This window comes from Elaeis guineensis, chromosome 7 (genome assembly GCF_000442705.2).
Source record: "Elaeis guineensis isolate ETL-2024a chromosome 7, EG11, whole genome shotgun sequence".
NCBI classification, from domain to species: domain Eukaryota; kingdom Viridiplantae; phylum Streptophyta; class Magnoliopsida; order Arecales; family Arecaceae; genus Elaeis; species Elaeis guineensis.
This window is the reverse complement of record NC_025999.2, coordinates 26,297,949-26,320,637: the sequence shown is the minus strand read 5'-3', so window position 1 is coordinate 26,320,637 and position 22,689 is coordinate 26,297,949. Positions and strand designations below refer to the sequence as shown.

Genomic DNA, 22,689 nt, shown 5'->3' with positions numbered 1-22,689 from the left:
ATACACATACATACATACATATGTATCTATGCATGTGTATATACATATGTATATATGCATGTTTATATACATATGTATATATGAGTGAGGTCTCCACTTATGCTTTTTCCGAATAGGTCATTCTAAAGCAGGAACACTACTTTGGATAGGAGTCGTGTACTTCTTATAAAGGCCGAGAAAGCTCTCTAGAAAACAGCTGCCGGAAGACACATGGAAAGTGATGTTCCTAGAGTAAGGATTTGCACTCTTTTTTTTTTTCGGATGAGAAAAACGAGGTTTATTTTGCCCATTCCTCCAAACCTACAACATGAACCTTTTCATATACCCATTTTAATGTACCCAGAATAAGCTTGATTTATAAGCTATGGCATGCAGGTATAACTACCTAACGGCCTAGATATTTCATAAAGAACTATTTCTATTGAGTTACCAAGCCCACCGAGATCTATGTTAGTATTTGAAACACTACCGGGGCTCACCTCCCCTACTAATCAAAAGCTCTTTAGGACATCAGGCGAGAAACACACACACACACACACACACACACAGAGGCATATATATACCTGCTTGCGTGCACAGTTTTGGCCTTGGCTTTTGTAAAGGCATTCCATATAGATGTAACAAGGGCTAGAACTTAAAAAGTCATAAGGCATAGTTTACTTCTAATAGTTTGGTTTAAATTAATTTCTGTACTCCTACTTATAGGAGGATGAGCTTTTCTTTTAGCTTATCTGTACCCCTTTTTGTTTGTTACTTATGTGGATCAGCTTGATTGCATTTTAGCCATCAGTTTTCAAAGTTAGGTTGATCTGTGGTAACGGGGTTTGGATTTGTTTCTATGTGATTTTGCTTTCTTGCTTTTTAGTATGATGATTAATATTTTATTTGTTTTTGACAACAAGAACTTTTATTAACATGTATAGTGCTAAAAAGCAATGGCAGCTTTAGTTTTTTTTGTTCTTAAGGATAATTAAGCACTTATTGTAAACCAAAAAAGGAAAGAGATGATCTACCAATTGATGAAGGAGAAATAAAAGAAGAAACAAAGGATGTCACCTTTCTGGCTCAGTCCTCGCAGTGATGGAAAATAAAGCCCTTGTCTGTAGCAATAACTATTACCTAATGCCTTTGGTCTTGAATAAGAGATTGAAGGCAAATCAGGCCCAAACTCTTCTCTAATCAAGCCTATGACTTTCAAATACTTTGACTCGACTCCTCTATATTCACACATTTCATGATGCAGTATGTGGAAACAATTCGCAAGCTACTAAATCCTTCATAACTATCTAGATGGAATTTCATGGTCTAAGCTAGTATTCCATATCCTTCACCAGAAGGAAGGAGATATCTGCCTTTAGAAACACCCTTGTAAACTGAGTTTGTTATAGGTTAAGTCTCCATCTGAAACAGTGAGCTAGATAAAATTATGTAGTTTGGAAGGATGTTATGATAATTCAAGTAAATACCACCAAAATAAAGTGTTTATCAAAATTTTTGCTAAAATGGATAACTGGCCTCCTACTTCTAAGATCCACTATCCCCTGTCCCTTCTTTTCATCATGATTCATAGTCACTGTGAAAAAAAGGATCCTTCACCTGCTTACCTCTCCTCTCACCTAAAATTTCTTCCCATATTTTTAGTTTGTCCCCCTTCCTCCATAGTGTATCCATCATCTTTCCTATCTATCTAAGCCTAATTCCAGTCTTGAAGTACCCACGCCGTTGCAGTGTTTTTTCTCTATATTGGCAAGTACATGCATAATTTCATTAGTATTCCAAACATTCTTTTAAATCTTCCCATCAACACTAAATTTTACAATCATGATGCTGGCAAGGCTACTTCCATGATGAGTTTCTTGAACTTCTAATCAGCAAACTTTCTTCCTTTTCATATTAACTGATGGGATCCTGGTTCCTATCAATGGTGCTTTCGGCAGAAGAATAAGAAAAAACATAAAAGAAATAGATGAAGAGAGTAGAAGAAGGGTTGTCCAACCACTTCAAGGGGAAGGAGACCTCCAAAAGCCTTTAGGCAAATTTAATTAATTTCATGCTTGCTCCATAGATCAAAGGAGCTTTGATATTTATAGAGCAAGATAGCATAACTGAAAGGAAAAAAGCACTAATTCTAAGAAGACTAGGAAAACAAAATAAATTAGAAGAAAATAGGTACAGTATAGTGGGGTGGCTGTGACATCACTGTGGTATTTTCCTAATTTGAATAGGAAATGTATCATTTCCCCATCCTTCGAAGCAACCTTGTCCTCAAGGCTGAGTTGTATTAGATTCTGGAAACTCCTATTCTGGATAATGATAAAGCTTCCAAGTGGTTTCCTTAATTGGTAAATTAGCCCATTGAACACAAGCCTCAGCTACTGCTTGGTCATGATGTCTTACATATCGCTGATCCAAGATAGCGTATGGCTGAAATTTGATTTCTTCATTTGGTGAAATATCTGGCAAGTGGTGCTTCATCCAACTTCTTTACGCTTGAGACATGGAGCACCGGATGTATTTTGAACCCAGTAGGCAAATCAAGGTGATAGGCAACTGGACCAATGTGTTCCATCACCTTGTATGGTCGACGGAGTTTAGGAGCAACTTTACGGATGCTCTCACATTGATGGAAGCTTCGCGCTCAAGTGGAAGCAAGACCTAATCATCCACTACAAATTCCCTCAGTCCTATGCTTATCAGCTTGCTGCTTCATTCAAGCTTGTGCATCATGCAAATTCTCCTTGAGAAGTTATAGCACGTGATCTCTATCATGTAGAACATTATCAATGATTCAATTTAATGCACATTTGAAGAGCCATGTGAATAAGTAGTAATAGAGGGTGATACTCGACCATAGGCTGCTACAAATGGAGTGGTCGTTGTGGAAGAGTCAAACATGGTATTGTACCACCATTTTGCCCAAGAAGTCAGCATACCCACTCCTTTGGTCTATCACTAGTAAAGCAACGCAAATGATTCTTTAAGCACTGGTTGACCATCTCAGTTTGGCCAGTTGGCTGAGGATGGTAAGTAGTACTCATGCTTAGCTTGGTTCGTTGCAAATGGAAGAGTTGTTTCCAAAAGTTGCTGGTGAAGACTGTATCCCAATTGCTAACCATAGACCTTGATGCCAATGTAACTGAACAATATTATCAATGACATATGTCTGCCCATACTTGTTCTGGAGTAGGAAGTTGTTGAAGAAGGCCCGAACTTGCAACTGTTTCACCTATATTTTGCCGACAAGTCTCATATTTTGTAACAAATTTCTTGATGTTTTCTCATGCTGTTCCAATAAAAATTCCTGGAGATGCATTTTTAAGTGAGAAGGAACCCAGAACGACCAGATGCATGAAACTCCTTTGAAAGGATTGGCTTTTGTTGAGATTGAGTTGCTAAGACTAGCCGACCTTTGTCTAAAGTCTATGTCGTCCCAGGTGTACTGGGATACTGAATTTGGATCTTCTTGCAGCCTTTGGATGATGCTATGTGCTGTTGGAACATCAATCAATTGCCTTCTAATCTCTTTGAAATTACCACATAGAGCAATTGAGATAACAACTATGTCAGCTTGTTTAGGAAGATGAGAAAGCGCATCTGCCTTCACATTCTCTACACTCTTCCTATAACCTATCTTATAATCATAATCCAATGGCTTTCTCATCCATTTTTCCCAACCTATATTTATGATTTTTAGATATAGAAGGAATTTCAAGCTTTTACTACCAGTTCTTATTTGAAATCGGTGACCAATGAGCTATGGTCTCCACTTAGTGACTGCATACATAATCACCATTATCTCTTTGTTATAAACACGAAGCACTAAGTGAGATGTTAATAGAGCCTTGCTAGTGAATGTTTTGCACTTCGTCATGCATAGAACTGCTCCAATATCAACTCCAGAGGCATTGCACTTGATCATGAATGTTTTGTTGAAGCAGGCAAGGCAAGGACTGGTGTAGAGGGAATTGCATGCTTCAACTTGTTAAAAGCTTCTTCTGCTTTTGGATCCCATTCCTTCTTTAGTATGGTGATTAGTGGTGCACTTATCTTGCCATTGTCCTTTACAAACTTTCATTAGTAGCCAATCAATCTAAGGAAGCCTCACCATACCTTTTAGTTTTTGGTGTCAGCAACTCCACCATAGTCTTAATTTTTGAAGGATCTGCTGCAACTCTGATGCAACCTAGGAAGAATAATTTACATAAAGGAACGATAAATAAGAATTAAGGGAGGAATAAAGTAAGGATGGGAAAATTGGATGTAGGAGTCCACCTCCTTAGATGGTCCTGGAACTAGAGACTAATCTAAACAGAAACCAAAATTCTCCAGCAAAAAGGAATTGATTGAATTACTAGTATTCAGCCAATTGCATAGAAAAGACTCATATTTATAGACCAGAACCTATTGACTTAGTAAATATTAATCCTTGGAAACTAACCTTTTGACTGAAGACTCATTAAATGACTCAAACTTTAAAGACTAAAGATTTTGGATTATGTCCCAGATGTTAGCCCTATAATTAATTTTGATGATGTCAATGGTATATGTGTACAAATCATATTTACTGATGATGTTTTTGAGAGATTGTAGGATTTCTCAATATGCTCAGTTGGTTTATTTAAAAAGAAGTCCTCTTAAGAAAATTCATGTTCCCAAGTTAAAGCCCTTTAGTTAGAAGCAAAGAAACCAAGTTTATGAAGGAAAGTCTAGTCTATAAGGATCTTTCAATAAGCTTATACAGATACAAATTATGTTTGAGAAGGCAACTCTAGCTTAGAACAATCTTGATCAAAGAAAGCTATCTAAAATTCATTTCAGCATGCTTGGCACGTCATTGAGTTGACTAAGTAAGGAGCTTAGCCGATCGAGTCTTAGCCTGAGGGAAAGACAAATAAAAAAAATTCAGGAAACTCTTTTAGCCGATCAAGCTTTCATCTTAGTCAACTAAGATAGAGTCTTAGCCAACTTAAGTTTTTGGATAGCCGATCAAGTCTTAGACTCAGGATGAAGATAGAAATGTAAAGATTCAAGATATTTTTCTGGGCCGATCCTATGATCAACTTAGCTGACCAAGACTGGAGCATATAGTCAACTCATGAAAAGGGATAGCTGACTCAGTCTAGAGACAGAAGAACACAGAAAGCAATATAAATCAATAAGTCTTATGAGTTGATCCAGAAAATCAGTTAGCCGACAAGCCATCAAGTTAGCCAACTTATAAGAGATTTGAGCCAACCCAATCTCAGGCAAACAGAACAATAGAAAGTTAAAAATTTAGCATCTGCGATTGAGCTGTCTTAGAGATTTCACTTAGCCGATTCAAAATTGGAGGTTAGCCGACTAAGAGTCTGGGTGAGCCGACTCAATTTTCTAATTGAATAATAGCTCATTTTTTAAAATTTTTAAAATATGCTTAAATTGGTTTCAATGGCTATTTTTAAGCTTCTAATGGTTAAAGTATTAATTGCAGATATTTTTAAGACTATAAATATGAAGGATTCAATGGGGGAACAAGCTTTTGGAGTTTGAGTTATTTTTTCAAGCTAGTGAGTGGAATTCAAAATAGCAAGTGGAAAAAATTTAAGAGTGAATTTAATTCAGTCCTTTCTGCATTCATTTAACTTCAAAGAGAGGAAGAGTGCATTAATCTGAGCCAACACTCTTGTGCAAAAGTATTGAAGGCTTTCTCAATCCTTTCAGCTATTTAAAGAAGAAGTTCAAGCAATCAACAGCTCATCTATCTGACTTCTTCAATGTTTAAAAGAGTTTCATTGCTTCTGAACTCTATTTTCTGCAAATCTAAATTTATTTTATGGTGTCAAGTTTCTTGGGTCTGGAAACTTGGGGTTGGTCCAAGTCTAAAGTTGGACGGTGTAATATTTCGAGTAGTATCTCCGTAAAAACCAATCATGATTGATTGTGAGCCTAGGATAAAACAATTGATTGTAAGGTTGTGGTTGGTGATCCAGTTAAAACCAACTGGGTTGGATTATGAACTTGAAAAAATAATTGGACTGTAATTTTAAGAGGTTATAGTTGGAATTCCCAAGTAGGTTTACTTGAGGAGTGACATAAGTGCTGAGTTTAACACCGAACCATGATGAAATTCTATATGTTTGTGATTGTATTGCTTGATTTATATCTTAGTTTTCGTTGCATTATTATTTCTTGTTAAGCACTCCACAAACACTACTAAAAATTATTTTTTGGCACAAGTTGTTAAATTTATTTTTAAGAAACCCAATTCACCCCCCTGCCTTCTTGGGTTGCCTCCTCTGGGAAACAAAATAGGATGCATTACTACCACATCAGATATTTTTGACTAACCATTTTTCGAGGAAAACTCAATAATACAAGACTAGATATTTTTAACTGACATTTAAAGACTCAAAAGTCAAAACAGAATGGAACTTAATGACTTAAATATTTTGACTAACACATAAAACAGAACTAAACCCTATAGAGAAATAAACTTCAATTAAAATAACTGCATCAAACTCCCTCCTTAGAGACAATTGGCTAGGGTATTCCACCTCAGTCTTTCCAGAGCTGCATTTTGACTTTTTGCAAATAGAGAATGCTTCCTAGAGGTTGAGAGCAGTACGAAGATGTTGCAAATGATCTTTGGAGCAATGAACACAGGAATATCATCAAAGAAAATCTAGATGAATTTATGAAGTTATGGTAGGAACTCATAGTGACCATCATGTGTTAGAAAGGCAGTTTTCAAGATATCATCCTCATAAACTTGAATCCGATGGTAGCCACAGATCAAGCTTAAAAAACTGGTGCGGCTAACAATCCATCTAGTAGCTCATCTACAATTGAGATATGGTATGTCCTTTGTCAGTGATGCAATTCAATGCTCGATAATCAATGTACATTCACCAACTCCATCTTTCTTGCAAATTGGTAACACTGGGCAATAATATAGATTAACACTAGGATGGATGATCCCTGTCTGAAGCATTTGACAAGCACTCTTCTCAATCTCATTCTTTGGGATCTAAGGATAGCGATATGGTCAAATATTGGTAGGAGCACTACAGGGCAGTAAAGGGATCTGATGGTCATAGGAATATTAAGGAGGTAGTCCTTTAGGCTCGATAAAAACATCAGAGAACTCAGGAAGTAGTGGTTCTAACTCCTCAGATTTAATATTAGTGGTTGCTGGCTCCTCCATCTTTCTCAATTGCATAAGATTCACTTGGTATTCCTTATTAAGAATTTTCTCCATATGGTAATTGTCGATTGTAATTGTTTGATGTGTGACTTGGAAAGTCAATTGTTGGCTGACACATTGTAATTTTTCAGAATATAAGTTTGTACTTGATTTATTGAAATTAAAAATTATAAGCAATTATATTCATTCTAGAGTAATGTGTTCTAGAATCGTCCAAAGAATTAATGGTCAATGACACATATTCTCAAGAGTTGAGAATTTAAGACATGTGTCATTATAGATTAATTCCTAAACTGCTCCTAGTCGATGATTATTATGGGGACGGTGATTGATCCGACTAGATTGGTGCATGGATCGCTTTTCTTTTTGGTAGACGGATTTTGAGTCTACAGTGTGGAGATACTGGAGCGAGAGTGTAGGTGGTTGTTAGAGAACAACGGTACTGAGCGTGATCAAGAATGAGAAGTCACATGGATGTCTATTCACTTGTCAGTGACTTCTCGATGCTGTAGTTGTGTGAGTGGTTCTTTGACCTGCGGTGCCTCAGCTGCTCATAGTGGGGTTGCTGTAGTTTGACTACACATAAACATGGTCCCTAGCCATATTAGTTTTTGTAGTGGATGCTGGCTGCAGTAGGTTCACTATAGGAGTAGGAGTGCACTTATAGGGGATCTATCGATCTTAGTAGTTGAGGAGTAGTTCTATACGACCTAAGAGGCTGAGTCCATAAATCTGTGGTCATAGTAGTGTGATTACGTAAAGAAGTTTTCATAAGATTCATGATTAGACTCGAGCTAATTAAGTCTGGCATATGATGGATACTTAGGGTTTGACGAGGTTCCATAACCTGCATTCTGTTGGGACTCTCGATAGAAAAATTTGATCATACGGTAACTACATCTAGGAGTTCATCTTTCTATTCTGCTGGGTTGCCACTGTATGCTGCTAGGCATCACTAGTGGATTGTGAGAACTCACTAGGATCGTTTTCGGATCAACGATCCTTGTTGGGGTGAGTTGGAATTGTTCCAACCCATCGAAAGGAGTTTCGATGATACTGTGATGGAAATCACGGTACGTCTCACTACCAGACAGAATAGAACCTGAGGGGTCACATACAAAATGAGCTCGTCCTGATCATTAGCTTAGATCTTAATCAAATTATTAATTGGATTGATGATTTGGATCAATTTGTAAGAGTTACAAATTTAGTAATTGCTAATTGTTAGCATGGGGGACTTAATTTGAAATGCTATAATGTAATTAGGTTTGATTAAATTATGGATCAGATGTTAATTAATTTAAATCAGATTTAATTTAATTGGGCTTAACATAATTTAAGGCTAATTGGGTTTAATTATCCAAGTTGGACTTGGATTGCAATCCTGATTAGATCAGGTTTGACAGTGTTTTCGAATCGGATTCGAATCGGGCTCGAATCGAACCCAATTTGAAACCAGATTGAACCAAGAAGCCAACTAACCTTTCCCAGGGTTTCTCTCTTGTTTCACGTTGAAAAGAGGAACTCCATGCGTGCTCCTTGCTCCTTATGCGCATGAAGGAAATTGGCGCTCCCCCTCTCTGGGACTCTCTCTCATCCAAATTCTTTCTCTATTTGAATTTGATTCAAATTAAGGTTATCCTTATCTGGAAGGGAATTAGATCATATCAGGTTTGCGCGTGAGAATTTGTTTTGTGCGACAAAACAAAAGGGAGAAAGCTTGGCGTGTGGTGATTTGGAGATTGGGTTTCTTCCTTGCCACAAGACCTCTATTCCACGCTCTCTCCTCTCTCTTCTTTCCATCTCCACGCCCCACAACCTCCAGATCTGATAAAGAGAGAGATTAGAGAGAGGAAGAGAAGAAGAAAGGGTTCTTCTTCCTCTTCTTGGCATCCGATTCAGATTCCATCAGATTAGCACCAAGGGTTCGTGCTGCAGCCTTGTTCTTCAAGAAGTAGAAGAAGAGGATCCAGATCCAAGTTGAGGAGCAAGGCCTGCAAGGTGCTAGCACTCCAGTGGTCTCGGTGCTCCGATCAGATCATCTCCATATGGATCCCAATAGAGGCCGAGCATGTGGGCAGCTCCGACAAAATCCCAGGCATCCGCAGGGTCCGATGTAAGAAAAGGGAAAGCGGTTAAGGTAATCGATCTTCATTCTCTCTTTATTTCTGATTTCAGATCTATGTTTAAAATTTATTTATGCATGTTAATCGATCTTTAGGTGATATAGATTAGATCTGTATGTTTTTGTATGAAAAAGGTTTTCATATGTGCTTTCCGCTGCGCCATGTTCATGAGATGAATTTTGCATGCCGAATCACCTAGATTTCCTTTAAGTGGTATTAGAGCCACGTTGATTTTTTAACATGCATAGAATAAATTTTAGATCTGATTTCTGTTATTGTATGAGATGCATAGATCTAAAAGATCAGATTATAAAATTAGATTAGATCTAATTAATAATACATGAGATGTATTGGATAATCTTAATGCATAAGATGCATAGATCTGAAAATTATGATTATAATCTGATTTTGATTTGAAGCATGAGATGTTTAGATCTGAAATCTATGTGATGCATGGTGTATGATCTTGATTAAATCATTTTTATGTTAAAAATTTTAATTAATGATTGTAGATTAGATCTATTATGTATGCCATAGTCTTTAGGATTAATCTAGGATCATCTTGACATAAGGTTGCCCTGGCATAACTTAAATTATGCTGTATAGTTGTCCCAGGATAAAATTAGATCGACCATTAATCAAAATTAAAATCATCTAATACATAAAATGATTTAATCACACAAATCAGATTGGTAATCGGATTGAATTTCATGAAACCTATGGCTAGCACGCCTGTCGAGTCGATTCATTTTTGTTCAAGTCAGCTCGAGTTTCTGGCGAGTTGACTCATTTTTATTGGAGTCGACTCAAGATCTTGATGAGTCAGTTCAGTTTGCAAGTGAGCCGACTCAATTGTGCAGGTTGAGGCTTATAGGTTTTCTGTTCGTCAAAGACGAATCGACTCGAGTCCAGGACAAGTCGACTCATTACTGTGGACAACATGTTGTATGAGATACAATCTAATGTAGTTTAGATATGAAATTATTTTAATATCTAAACTAAATCTTTAATGCACTTAATTAAGAATTAAGATCTGAATTTAAAAGATCTAAAATTAAAAATTTAAGATCTAAAATTCATTGCATAAAATATGGGGGTTTTGGGTGTGGGTTGAATAAATTAGGTCTAGTGATTGACTACAATTAGGTTCTTTGATTAGATCAGATTAGAACCCTTATCGATTTGAGCAGTTGATCGAACCTGATCAATAGTTGATCAGAATTAGATCAAAGGGGCTCAAGATCAAATTTAGTTGTAGTTGGTTGTATCGATTCACATTTGATGTGAGTTGATTAACTCAAGATAAATTTTGGCTTAGTGGATCGAGCTCAAGTAGCTAGGTTGACTTATTCGATTCTGATTGATCAATTGGTGTCTAAGGTAAGTTTGACATTTTGACTAGTAGTTTTTAATTGGGAGCATGCTTATCTGACTAATTCGTTGGTATCTAAGGCAAGCATCGACAGACCCTTCCACCGATCTCACTTATCCAGCTTGGTCGATCAAGTCTTGAATAAGGTTGTTTGGTCATTCGAGTTCACCTATGTCGATTACGTTAGATCAGACATGAGATGTGCTGATCTGAATTAGGCTAGATCAGATATGAGATGTGCTGACCTAAATCTGGTTAAGTCAGACATGAGATGTGCTGATCTTAATCAGACTAGTCATTTGCATGAGATATGTGTGACTATGTAAAAAAGACCTAAATTAAAACCTTCTCAATAATATTAAATTGAAGGATCTTCCATCGTTGTAGAGTGTCGTACCCTCTCCGATGTTGATTGTTCTCGACTGGATACAGTGGTTCAGTTGTATCAAGGGAGAAGCAACCACTCTATATGTGGAGTGGAGATGGGGTTGGGTTCAAGATCTGTCAGGTAAGGGTTCAATAACGGCTTCACTCGCATTCAATGGTGGGTTTGACTTAACTAGGGAATGAGATCAAGATTTGTCAGATGAGGTCTCAGGACTTAGAGACCAAGTCTGCTGCAATTTGCTTGAGAAGCATTGAACAAAAGTTGTCATCCATTGGGTGACACATTCACCAAGATCTGTCAGATGAGGTGGTGTGCCAATCGGTGGGACCGCAGTACCTGCTAGAAATCTTAACTCGTGTAGGGGTTTTCGCTTTGCAACCCAAGGAGTGTTGGAATCCGAAGAAATAGTGGGAGTCTAATTTGTTTCTTAAAGCCCCTAAAATAAATTTTAAAATATAGTACAAACATCTAATTAGAATCTTCTTCTCTCTTCAGTTCATAACTCAGCTTCAAATCCCATAGTCTGATAGGAGTCCTATTGGACTGGGACTCTCAAATTATAATAGTTGCTAAATTATTTGATTTGATCAAATAATAGGATTGGATCTTGATCAAGTTAAATCAGATTTAATTTGAATAAATTCAAATTTGAGTTTGACTCAAACTAGGTTTTATTAGTCTAATGGTATTAGACTTGATAAGTGTTTGATTTATTTTGAAATCCAAACCCAATTTGATCGACCAAGTACAAGATATAGCCAATTGACCGAGTAGGACTACAAAGAATTGACTTAGGAGCTTCAGAATGGTTCTGAACTCTACAGTAGGTTAGGGTATGTTTTAGATCAGGATTCTCTTGGGTCACCAAATTGTCCAATTGCTGAAACGTTTGGCGCTTGACAAATGGACGAATGACATTAATTAGGTTAGGCGCTATATCTTGGCCTTAGTGCCGGTATGAGGACATCAAGAATTCAGGGCTATGATAACTCACCCACAATAGTTGTGTGGTGAGCAGAGCCGGCTTGCGCATTGAGTAGTCCGTCCATAATCATTGTTTGATAATGGTTAAGGATCTTATGAGTTCAAGATGACCATGCATAAGGAACTAAGTGGATTTCATCCAGCAGTTCTTTAATGGTTCATTTGGTCAGTTTATAGTATACTGCCATATGAGCGAGAATGATAGTGTATTACCAAAATTGCTGAACATGTTGGTGATCATTAAGGAGACTTTGAAAAGTTCTAGGGGTTGTGTTCTTACTGTGGAAAATCTGGTTTCAGGAGAAAGTCTCTTAGAACAAGAGGTCCACAGGAGAATGAGCCAAGGAAGGATATTCTCAAGGAGAAGACATCAGGCAAGGGAAAGTATTTTCACTGTAGTATTGATGGCCACTTAGATGAGAATTATCCTCCTACCTGGATAACCAAAAGAAGAAGGGTGACACATTTTGTGAAGGTATGTCAGATATATTTGTATGTTGATGTATTCGGACAATGAGTATGCCATAGGATCTGAAAAATCTACGGATGAGATAAACCCAGATATATATATGGTACCTTAAGTGAGGTCATTTTGAAGAAGACAAGATATACAAACTTGGAGATAGTAAATTCTGAGTTTGTGGATCCTGCCTTCAAGGAAAATTGACCAAACTAACTCTTGTAGGATATGAGGAGAGGACCACTACATACATGCCCATTTGATGGAAAATCCCTTGAGGTTCTTCGATTGGATCGAGGAGATGTATACCTTATTGAGAATTTCGGGATTATCTCATGAAAACAGTACAATCTCACAGTGGACTCCTCCTGGTTCGTCTAAGCTCAACGGGATATCGGAAAGAAGGATTAAGATCCTATTGGATATGGTTCGATCCATAATGAGATTTACTCGCTAACCCTTACTCTTTTAGGGACATACTTTAATCTCTTGAATAGGATACTAATTGTACTTTCCAATGGACCACAATGTGATTGTGATCCGTCATACCATATTTTAGGAAATTAGTTTACCTAAGATGGTGGTTGTGGGAGGAAATTGATCTCAAAGAGTCTTTAAAGAACAATCAGATGGAGATCTAGTTGTATCTATTCATTCTGAACCAGTTAGTGTAGGACCTCTACCACTTCGTAGATTTAGTAAGGTCTCCTATCCTTATGAAAGATACTTGGGTATGCTTTCAGAGGATGCAGAGGAAGTGTTCCTTGTAAGAGATAGGGATCAAATAGTTGATCCTAAGACTTATGATGAGGAATTGTATAACATCAATTTCAAGAAATGAATGGAAACAATAAAGTCAAAGGTTCACTTGATGCATTCTAGCCAATTTTGATCTTAGTGGATCTACTAGAGGGTATTGTACCCATTGGGTGTAAATGGATCTACAAAAGAGAATTAGATGCAGACGGATATGAAAACTGTTTCTTTAATAGATATCTTGGGAGGATATCCACCTGGAGCAGTTTGATGGCTTTTACTTCCGGTGATAGAGATCACAAAACCTGCAAGTTGCATGGATCCATTTTTGGATTAATGCAAGCATCTCAGAGTTGATTGATGCAATCAAATAGTTTGATTTCATCAAAAATAAGGAGGAATCTTGAGTTTTCAAATGGGTCAGTGGGAGGATGAGATTCTCCTGATTGGAAAAGTTGTTCCCATGTTGATTTTGATCAAGAGTTGGTTGTCAAATCGATCCTCTAGAAAGATCAAGGGAAAGCATCTTGGATTGAAGGTTTGTGGAGATAGATCTGATAGGATGCTAGGCCCTTCATAGATAAAGTACATAAAGGAGGTGTTGAAGAGGTTCAGCATGAAAACTCTGAGAGGAGATTTTACCCGTTAGGCAAGGCATGTATCTCTCCAAGAAGATGTGTCTAAACACATTTGAGGATATTTAGCTCATGAGCTAGATCCCTTATACTTCGGCTATAGGGAGTCTCATGAGTGCCATGCAATGTACTTGACTTCATCTTGCTGTGAGCGTCATAAGCAGAAATCAATTGAATCCAGGTGTATGACATCAGATAGTTGTGAAGAACATCTTTAAGTACTAGATGAGCATTATGGATTTGTTCTTGATTTTTGAAAGAGAATTTTAAATTACGGGATTTATGGGTACACATGCTTAGATTTTGTGTCCGACACTGATGGTAGAGAGTTTACATCAAGATGTGTGCAATATGGGATTTGGTAGATTGGATGAGTTTCAAATAACCAATCATTGCAGGAAGCTAAGTTAGTCATCATTTTTCAAAGGTGCTAGGTAAAATCTTATGGTCTAAGTATCTTTGTTGCAATTCATGTCATGAGATGTCATCATAGTGATAATATTGGCACCATAGCCCTTAGCTAATGGAGTATTGGTCTCACTAGAACACCCAACACATGGAAAAGAGGATTTTTTATAATATGCGACTACTCGACATGGAAGATGTTAAGGTGAAGAGAGTAGACCTCATGAAAACGTGGTGGATCCACTGACAAAGCCATCTAGCTAGCTAAAAGAATAAAATCCATCTTGAGAAGGTGGGACCTAGGTTTGGGCAAATTGACTTTAGGTCAAGCGGAAGATTGTTAGATGTGTGATCTGGAAAGTTAATTGTTGGCTGACACATTATAATTTTTCAGGACATAAGTTTGTACTTGATTTATTGAAATTAAAAATTATGGACAATTATTTTATTTTAGAGTAATGTGTCCTAGAATCGTTCAAGGAGTTAATGGTCAATGATACATATTCTCAAGAGTTGATAATTTAAAACATATGTCATTATAGATTAATTCCTAAACTGCTCTCAGTTGATGATCATCATGAGGACAGTAATTGATCCGACTAGACTGGTGTATGGATCGTTTTCTTTTTTGGTAGATGAATTTTGAGTCTACAGTGTGGAGATACTGAAGTGAGAGTACAGGTGGTTGTTAGAGAACAACGGTACTGAACATGATCAAAAACAAAAAGTCACATGGATGCCTACTCATTCATCAGTGACTTCTTGATGTAGTTGTGTGAGTGATTCTTTGACCTACAGTACCTCGGCTGCTCACAGTGGGATTGTTGTAGTTTGACTACACATAAACATGTCTCTAGCCATATCGGCCCTTGTAGTGGACCTGGGCTGCAGTAGGTTCACTATAGGAGGAGTGCACTTATAGGAGATCTATCGGCCTTAGTAGTTGAGGAGTAGTCCTATACAACCTAAGAAGTTGAGTCCATAAATCTGTAGCCACAGTAGCATGATTATGGAAAGGAGATTTCGTGAGATTCATGATTGGACTCGAGCTAATTAAGTCTGGCATATGACGGATGTTTAGGATTTGACGAGGTTCCATGATCTGCATCCTATCGGGACTTGATAGAAGAACTTGATCACATGGTAACTACATTAAGAAATTTATCTTTCTGTTCTGTGGCTTGTCATTACATGCTGTTAGGCGTCACTGGTGGATTGTGAGAACTCACTAGGATCATTTTCGGATCAACGATCCTTGTTGGAGTGAGTTGGAATTGTTCCAATCCATCGAAAGGAGTTTCGATGATATTGCGATGGAGGTCACACATAAAAGGAGCTCGTCCTGATCGATAGCTTGGATCTTGATCAAATTATCAATTGGATTGATGATTTAAATTAATTTATAAGAGTTACAAATTTAGTAACGGTTAATTATTAGTATGAGGGACTTAATTGCAAGTGTTGCAATGTAATTGGACCTGATTAAATTATGGATCAAGTCCTACTTAATTTAAATCAGATTTAATTTAATTGAGCTTGACTTAACTGAAGGCTAATTAGGTTTAGTTATCCAAAGTTGGACTTGGATTGCAATTCTGATTAGATCAGGTTTGATAGCTTTTTCAATTTGATTCGAATCAGACTTGAATCAGATTCAAATCGAACCCAATTTGAAACCAGATTGAACCAAGAAGCCATCTAACCTTTCCCAAGGTTTCTCTCTCTTGTTTCATGCAGAAAAGAGGGAGGGTGCGCGTGAAGACGCACGCCCCTTGCTCCTTGCGCGTGTGAAGTAAAGGAGGCGCCAACCACCTCCCTGGGACTATCTCTCATCCAGATTCTTTCTCTATTTGAATTTGATTTAAATTAAGGTTATCCTTATCTTGAAGGGAATCAGATCATATCAGGTTTGGGCGTGAGAATTTGTTTTGTGCGACAAAACAAAAGGGAGAAAGCTTGGCATGCAGTGATTTAGAGATTAGGTTTCTTCTTTGCCGCAAAATCTCTATTCTTTGCTCTCTCCTCCCTCTTCTTTCCATCTCCATGCCCCACAACCTCCAGATATGGTAGAGAGATTGGAGAGAGAGGAAGAGAAGAAGAAAGGGTTCTTCTTCCTCTTCTTGGCATCCGGTTTAGATCCCGTCAGATCAGCGCGAAGGGTTCATGCTGCAGCCCTGTTCTTCGAGATCTAAATGTCTGCAAGGTGCTAGCACTCCGGTGGCTTCGGTGCTCTGATCAGATTGTCTCCGTGTGGATACCAATAGAGGCCGGGCATGTGTGTGGCTCCGACAAACTCCGGGCATCCATAGGATCCGATCCGAGTAAGAAAAGGGAAAGCGGTTAAGGTAATCGATCTTCATTCCCTCTTTATTTCTGATTTCAAATCTATGTTTAAAATTTATTTATGCATGTTAATCGATCTTTAGGTGATATAGATTAGATCTGCATGTTTTTGTATGAAAAAGATTTTCATATGTGCTTTCCGCTGCGCCATATTCATGAGATGAATTTTGCATGCCGAATCACCTAGATTTCCTTCGGTAATCAGGCTCTCTCTTCCCTTGCCTTTAATGCCAGTGATGAGCTTTCCATCCACCATGAAGTGCATAACAAGTCAAGAGAAACTCCAAGTGATATCTCTAAGTGTGTGTAGCCATTGTGCCCCAAAAACTAGAAAACATCCATCCAATGGCAATAAAAAGAAATTGGTAGTGAGCTTGCATCCTTGCAAGGAAACATTGATGTAGAAGCATCTTCCTGAGCTGGTTAATGATCTTCCATCAGTAACATTGACTTCAAAACATGAGGCTTGCTCCACTGGATGCTTGAGCCATTTAGCCATACTTGAATCTAGAAAGTTGTTAGTGCTTCTCGAATCTATCAAGACTCTCAGAGATTGATGCTTGATGTATCCATTCACCCACATTGTTTGTGGTTGGAGTATCTTACAAGGAATGAACAGAAGCAGCCATTGAATCATTATTAACCTCATCATTACCTTCTGAATCAGTACCATCATCACTTGATTGTTTGCTTTGGTCATTAGTCTCCTCATGATCCTCGATGGGCTCGATCACAAGACATTTTTTCTTGCATTTGTGTCTGTTTTGCCATTTCTCATCACAATGCCGATATTTGCATTTTGCCATGTGATCCATGATCTTGTGTCGATTTTGGGCAAATGTGCTGCATGAGGTGGTCTTGTAAGGGCCTTCAGGAGTTGTCTCAAGTGGTTGGTTGCTCCCAATTTTGTTGCGGCTGTGGTCACATCATTAAGCTTCTCTTCTTGTTTGTGTGCATAGGAGATGGCCTACATGGTATGAGGTTTGTTCATCTTAATTTTCAAGAAGACAGTGTTGTCAAAAGCAAAAGATGCCCTCAAGGCAGTGGGACCCCCATATCACTGGAGGTGCTAGATGCCGAAAAGGCACTTGCCTGAAGAAAGCAAGGCAATGATTGATAACAAACTCAGGAAGTATATAAGATAAATGAAGCAATAAATTAGCACTAACAAAAATTCAGCTACTTCGCTGCCAATAATTTTCCTATGGCTCAACAATAAAGTAATAAATTAGCACCAATAATTGATGAATTTGTAGTACGTCTTAGACTGAAAAAGGACTTAGCAACTAAGACATAGTTTGACCCATTATCAGTTATCACTTGGACAAGATTTGATGAACCAATATTATTCACCATTTTGTCAAGCAGCTCAAACAGCTTTTCCCAGTTTTCACATAAGAGGATGCATCAACTGATCGAATAAACATTGTTCCAGCAGGGAAGTTCACCAAAAAATTTATCAAAGTTCTCTTCTTTCTTTCAGTACAACCATCATAGATGAGGATAGCCATGCTTTGTCAAGCATCCTTGGGATCTTTCATTAAGTCCACCGTATAAGCTACCTCCTTTTCAAGGAATGACACACTTAGTTCATGATAACACGGAGGTTTCAGATCTGAACCATATTGTCCAATAGTTTCAATCATCCATGTAAAGCTATCTAGACAAGCACAATTGAATGGGATTTCTGCTTGGTAAAAGAATCAAGCAATGTACTCATGTTTTTCTCTCTTGTATTTTTGTCATATGAAGTAATGATAGTTTGCTTCAACTTTCCAGCTTTATGAAGTGCAACTACTTCTTCCAGTTTCTTTGGTAAGAAAGGCATTCATCAGTCCCTTTTTCCTTGGCTATTTTGACTTGGGCTGCTTGCTATTTGATCGTGATCACCTTTTTAACTTTTCGATGAGAAATAACTTGATCTCCATCATCCACATCAATTTCAATCATATTTTCATGATCATCATAGTCTGGCAACATATCATAGTCCTGTTTCAAATTCTTCTTTTCAGCCATGTAGCATTCTAGCTCTTCTTTAAAATGTGGAGGACATTTTAGACAAGCCTTCACATTCTTATGTTCCCCAAATGGTGTTGCTTTGCTTGGAAAATCCCACTCTTTTGTGACGTTTTCACAAAATAAACATGTAACAGCATTTGGGTCTATATCTTGGGTTTATATTTCCATCCTATATCTTTTTTGTTGCATTTTGGTGATGAGCCCTCCAATGCCATTTAAACCTGGAATTAGATACATAGAATACAAAAAAAAAATAATACATAGAATACAAAAATAAATAATACAAACTCTATAACCTCTATAACAACTATAACGTTCAAACTCTGCCTAGGTCTGTACAATAGAGTTGTAACTAGGATATGGAAACATACTTTATGAATTATATATACTAAGACATTGTCAATCAGAAATTGAGTACATAAAAATGTAAACTAAGAAATCAGCACAGTAAAAAAGACTGGGCACAAAACTACATGAAACATAATATATACAAAACATAACTTGAAAAGAAGATTGAAACAGAACATATTACCAAACACATTAATACACTGTTAATCAGAAATTAAATAAATGAAAAAAAATGGAGAATGTGATAAAAGGGAGTGGAAATCACTAATCAGAATTCAGAAAACCTAAAAAGGGAAATAGAAATTCTCTCTTTGCTCTCTCCAAGGACAGGCCAAATGCCAAACAACCTGTGCCACTATTGTTCTTTTTCTCTTATTTTTTCTCCATTATTTTCTAGTGTGTTTTGTCTTGTTGTCTGCAACTTGTCATACAGTGTCCATACAAGAAATCTATAATTTCTTTTGCAGATTGCAACGGTAAAGCTTATAGAAATCAATTAAAACAAAATCTGATTCCTTTCTTGTATATGGCATGTTAGATGGTTAGGCTAATCCTTTGTTAAAGAAAAAAGGTTAGAGTAAAAAAATTTTCTATGTCATTTGACGAGTTAACAAGCCTTTTTGTTCTTTTTTGTGATATTTCAAGAATGCAAGTAAAACGAGAATGATATAATCTGCAGTCAAAGAATTTTTCAGAAGTCCTCGTTACTTGCCAATTTATTGGATGAAGACTCAGCTAGGAGCATTTTGACCCTCCATGTTAATACACCTCTTCACATATCCTCCATAGTTATACTTCTCAACAAACTCATCATGCCACAATACCTTCTCAATGTCTTGGCTGCTCTAGATGTATCTCCTTTCCCTACCAAGCAGATTGCCCAACCTTAACATCCCCAGCCACCATCCTCCCACCCCTCTGGCCCCCACCCAACAAAGAAAAAGAAAACAAAAAAAATTCCTTTGTCATTACTTCCATTCTCTTAAATAAGGTTTTAAATCCTGTGAGATGAGAGTGTCCTAGTTTCTCTATGGAATGGACTTCTCGCTGTCCTGTTCTATCCTAGCAATGGTCTTGGTCATGCATTCCGGTAGATATCTCTCATTTCTCTCCCTTTATTCCTTCTTTCTTTTCTTTCTTTTTTTTCTTTCTTTCCTTTCTTTCTGTCTTTTTCTTTTACCTTCTTTGTTTTCTTTTCTTTTTCTTGTTCCTTTCCTTTCTTTTCTTTTCCTTCTTCTTTGCTTTCACTTTTCCCTTTCTTCATCTTTCCTTCTTTTCTCCCTTTCCTCTTTCTTCTTATCTCCCCGCATGGATAGATTTTGAAGTCCCGAACTTGTCCAAGTCATGTTTTCTCATAAAAACAGTATGGATGGCCAAGATGCCCCTCATCTTGTCAGGACTTAAAATTATGCTCTTAAATATTCAATTCCACGACATTCACTATAGTTTCTTTCTATGCTGCTATCTATCCCATTCGAGAAGACTCCCATCTACTTCAATCTCTTTTAAAAACTAAACAAAGTAATTTTTCCTTTGTACTCTTAATTTACATTTAACTGTTAGAAATATCATTAGAGTTTTATATACAATATAACGGATCTGAAGGAAAATCAGATGTCACAGATTGACCTTGACATTGATATTAATAAAATGCTCTTGATCATATTTTTTAAATAAAGTTCTAACATCTTGTTAACTCTGTATAAGCTGGAATGTTTACTACAAAGCTTGGGTTCCAATTGCTATGTAATTATGTAAGAAAAAGGGAGCTTAGAGTGGCAAGTTAACCTTAAGAAAAGGCCCTTGAACCAATTTTTTGAAATTGTCATTTCGCAGTTTTCTTCAGCTCATATTCTCTTTATCCTTTTATTGTTAATGTTATTAATTTTTTCCCCATTATTACACATGCAGTCATTGGTTTGAATAATTAAAACCTTAATTTTCTTTAGGGGTTCACAAAAATGCATTGTAGGCTTTAAGGGAGCCGTTTTTATTTTTTTTTATGAGCCTAGAGTAATGCACTGTTTTTCGGGACTAAAAAATAAAAACTTCTTCTTTGCTGAATGTTCAGGATGGAGTCGGTCTTTCGGATGCTGTTGCATGAAAATAAACTTTTGCAAGGGGATCCTTCAGATACTAAGCTTCTTAGTTCAGTACGATATCAAAGGAGAGATCTTGTCACTGCTCTTGAGACAACCAGATGGCAGGTAAGACGATTTGAACATCTCAGATATGAACTTTCACGCATTATTTTTGACTACATGGAGTTTATTTGGGTTTTTTTTCTCCATCAATCAGTTGGAGGACTTTGAGAGGGCAGTTAATTTAGCTGCATTATCTGATCAGTCAAATTCAAGGGAAAATGCAATTTTTAAATTCAGACAATTGACCAGAGCAATAAGGGAACAAATAGTTCAGGTCGAGAGAAGTTTGGATGACTCATCAGCGGAAGATATTAACAGAAATTTTGAATCTATGAATTTAAATGAACAAGATACAGATGGATTAGCATTGTTTCTTTCTGGGGGTGATTCTAGGGACCACCATTTGCATTATGACTCTGGAAGTAGCATTATGAGAAGGTTTCTTGATTCAACCACAGATGGTGATGCAATAGTTGAACTTAAAACTGAAGAAGTTGAACTCTTTCCAATGAATGGTCAGAAATATTCAAACCATGGTTATGATTCCTCAAAGGATAATATGCTACGGAAAGTTGGATCGAGCTATTCCCAAAGAGAAATAGAAACACCAGCTGCCGTCCAGGGTTCTTTTATAGTAAACTGCAGAGAGGTAAATGCTGGCACAGGGGCATACGATATGGAAGTTGGTGATCCAGGTGGAAAATGCTATCCTCAGAAGAACCGATTAAGGGGATCTTTTTGGAGGTTCTTGAGGAATTTCTGGCTTGCAAATAATACAAAAGGGAGCTTTACAAAGAGGAGGAAGGATGGAGAGGCAGTGGAGGCTGAAGTGAGAATGACACCTTCCATAATCAGCATATCTTCAGCTGAACAGGTATCTGTTTTGTCATTATTTGGATGGACAATTGTTTAAGTAATACTTTAAGGTATAATATTGGAATTGATTAAGTGTAAAATGTAGATGTTGAATTGGTGCAATAAATAAACCTGCCCCGGATGTAGGATTTCAAGTTTGCTAGGATCTTGTACTTGCATTCAGTTGACTGTGGTGAAATATGATATCCGCTTTGATGGTGAGAATGAACTTGCCTGTTTAACTATGTAGTTTGTTGTCTATAGGTATCATTGAAAATTTAAATGGGCTGCAGAATGGATTCTTGCTTGTGACATTGGTTCTATCTTCTATTGCATTACTAATAGCCAGCAACTATGAGATAATTACTTTGGTCTGATAGCTACTGCAATGTTTATATGTCACAAATTGGCATGCTTGAGGTAAACAAAACATAGTCCTTTTGGAAAGCTTTGAGTGAAGCAGGATGTAACAAGCCTATGTGAATGCTTTCTTTGCATCTTTCTAAATTGTGATTGTATCCTCATAATATTGGCTCAAGATTTTGCTTGTGGGCTGTCAATCCGTAGTTATGCATGTTGATGGACAACTACTATAGTTTTACAATTAGTTGGTTCCACTGATGCTTGATAGGATATCCTTGAACCTATTTTTGTATTGCTTTCTCAAAATG

At 37.2% G+C, this 22,689-nt stretch overlaps 1 protein-coding gene across 3 annotated transcripts in view; it reads left to right on the top strand.

Moving 5' to 3' along the window:
• Positions 1-22,689, top strand: part of LOC105033043 (uncharacterized) — a 34,258-nt gene that overhangs the window by 5,769 nt on the left and 5,800 nt on the right. Inside the window, exons 2-4 of one of the 3 annotated variants that reach the window (XM_073260895.1) lie at positions 16,047-16,654; positions 21,091-21,226; positions 21,318-22,037. In XM_073260895.1, coding sequence (XP_073116996.1) covers positions 21,092-21,226; positions 21,318-22,037 — 855 coding nt within the window. In that variant the 5' untranslated portion in view covers positions 16,047-16,654; position 21,091. Of the gene's footprint in view, positions 1-8,489; positions 9,324-16,046; positions 16,655-21,090; positions 21,227-21,317; positions 22,038-22,689 lie in introns of those variants that run through there. The other 2 variants (XM_029261201.2, XM_010907689.2) reach the window with 2 other exon arrangements.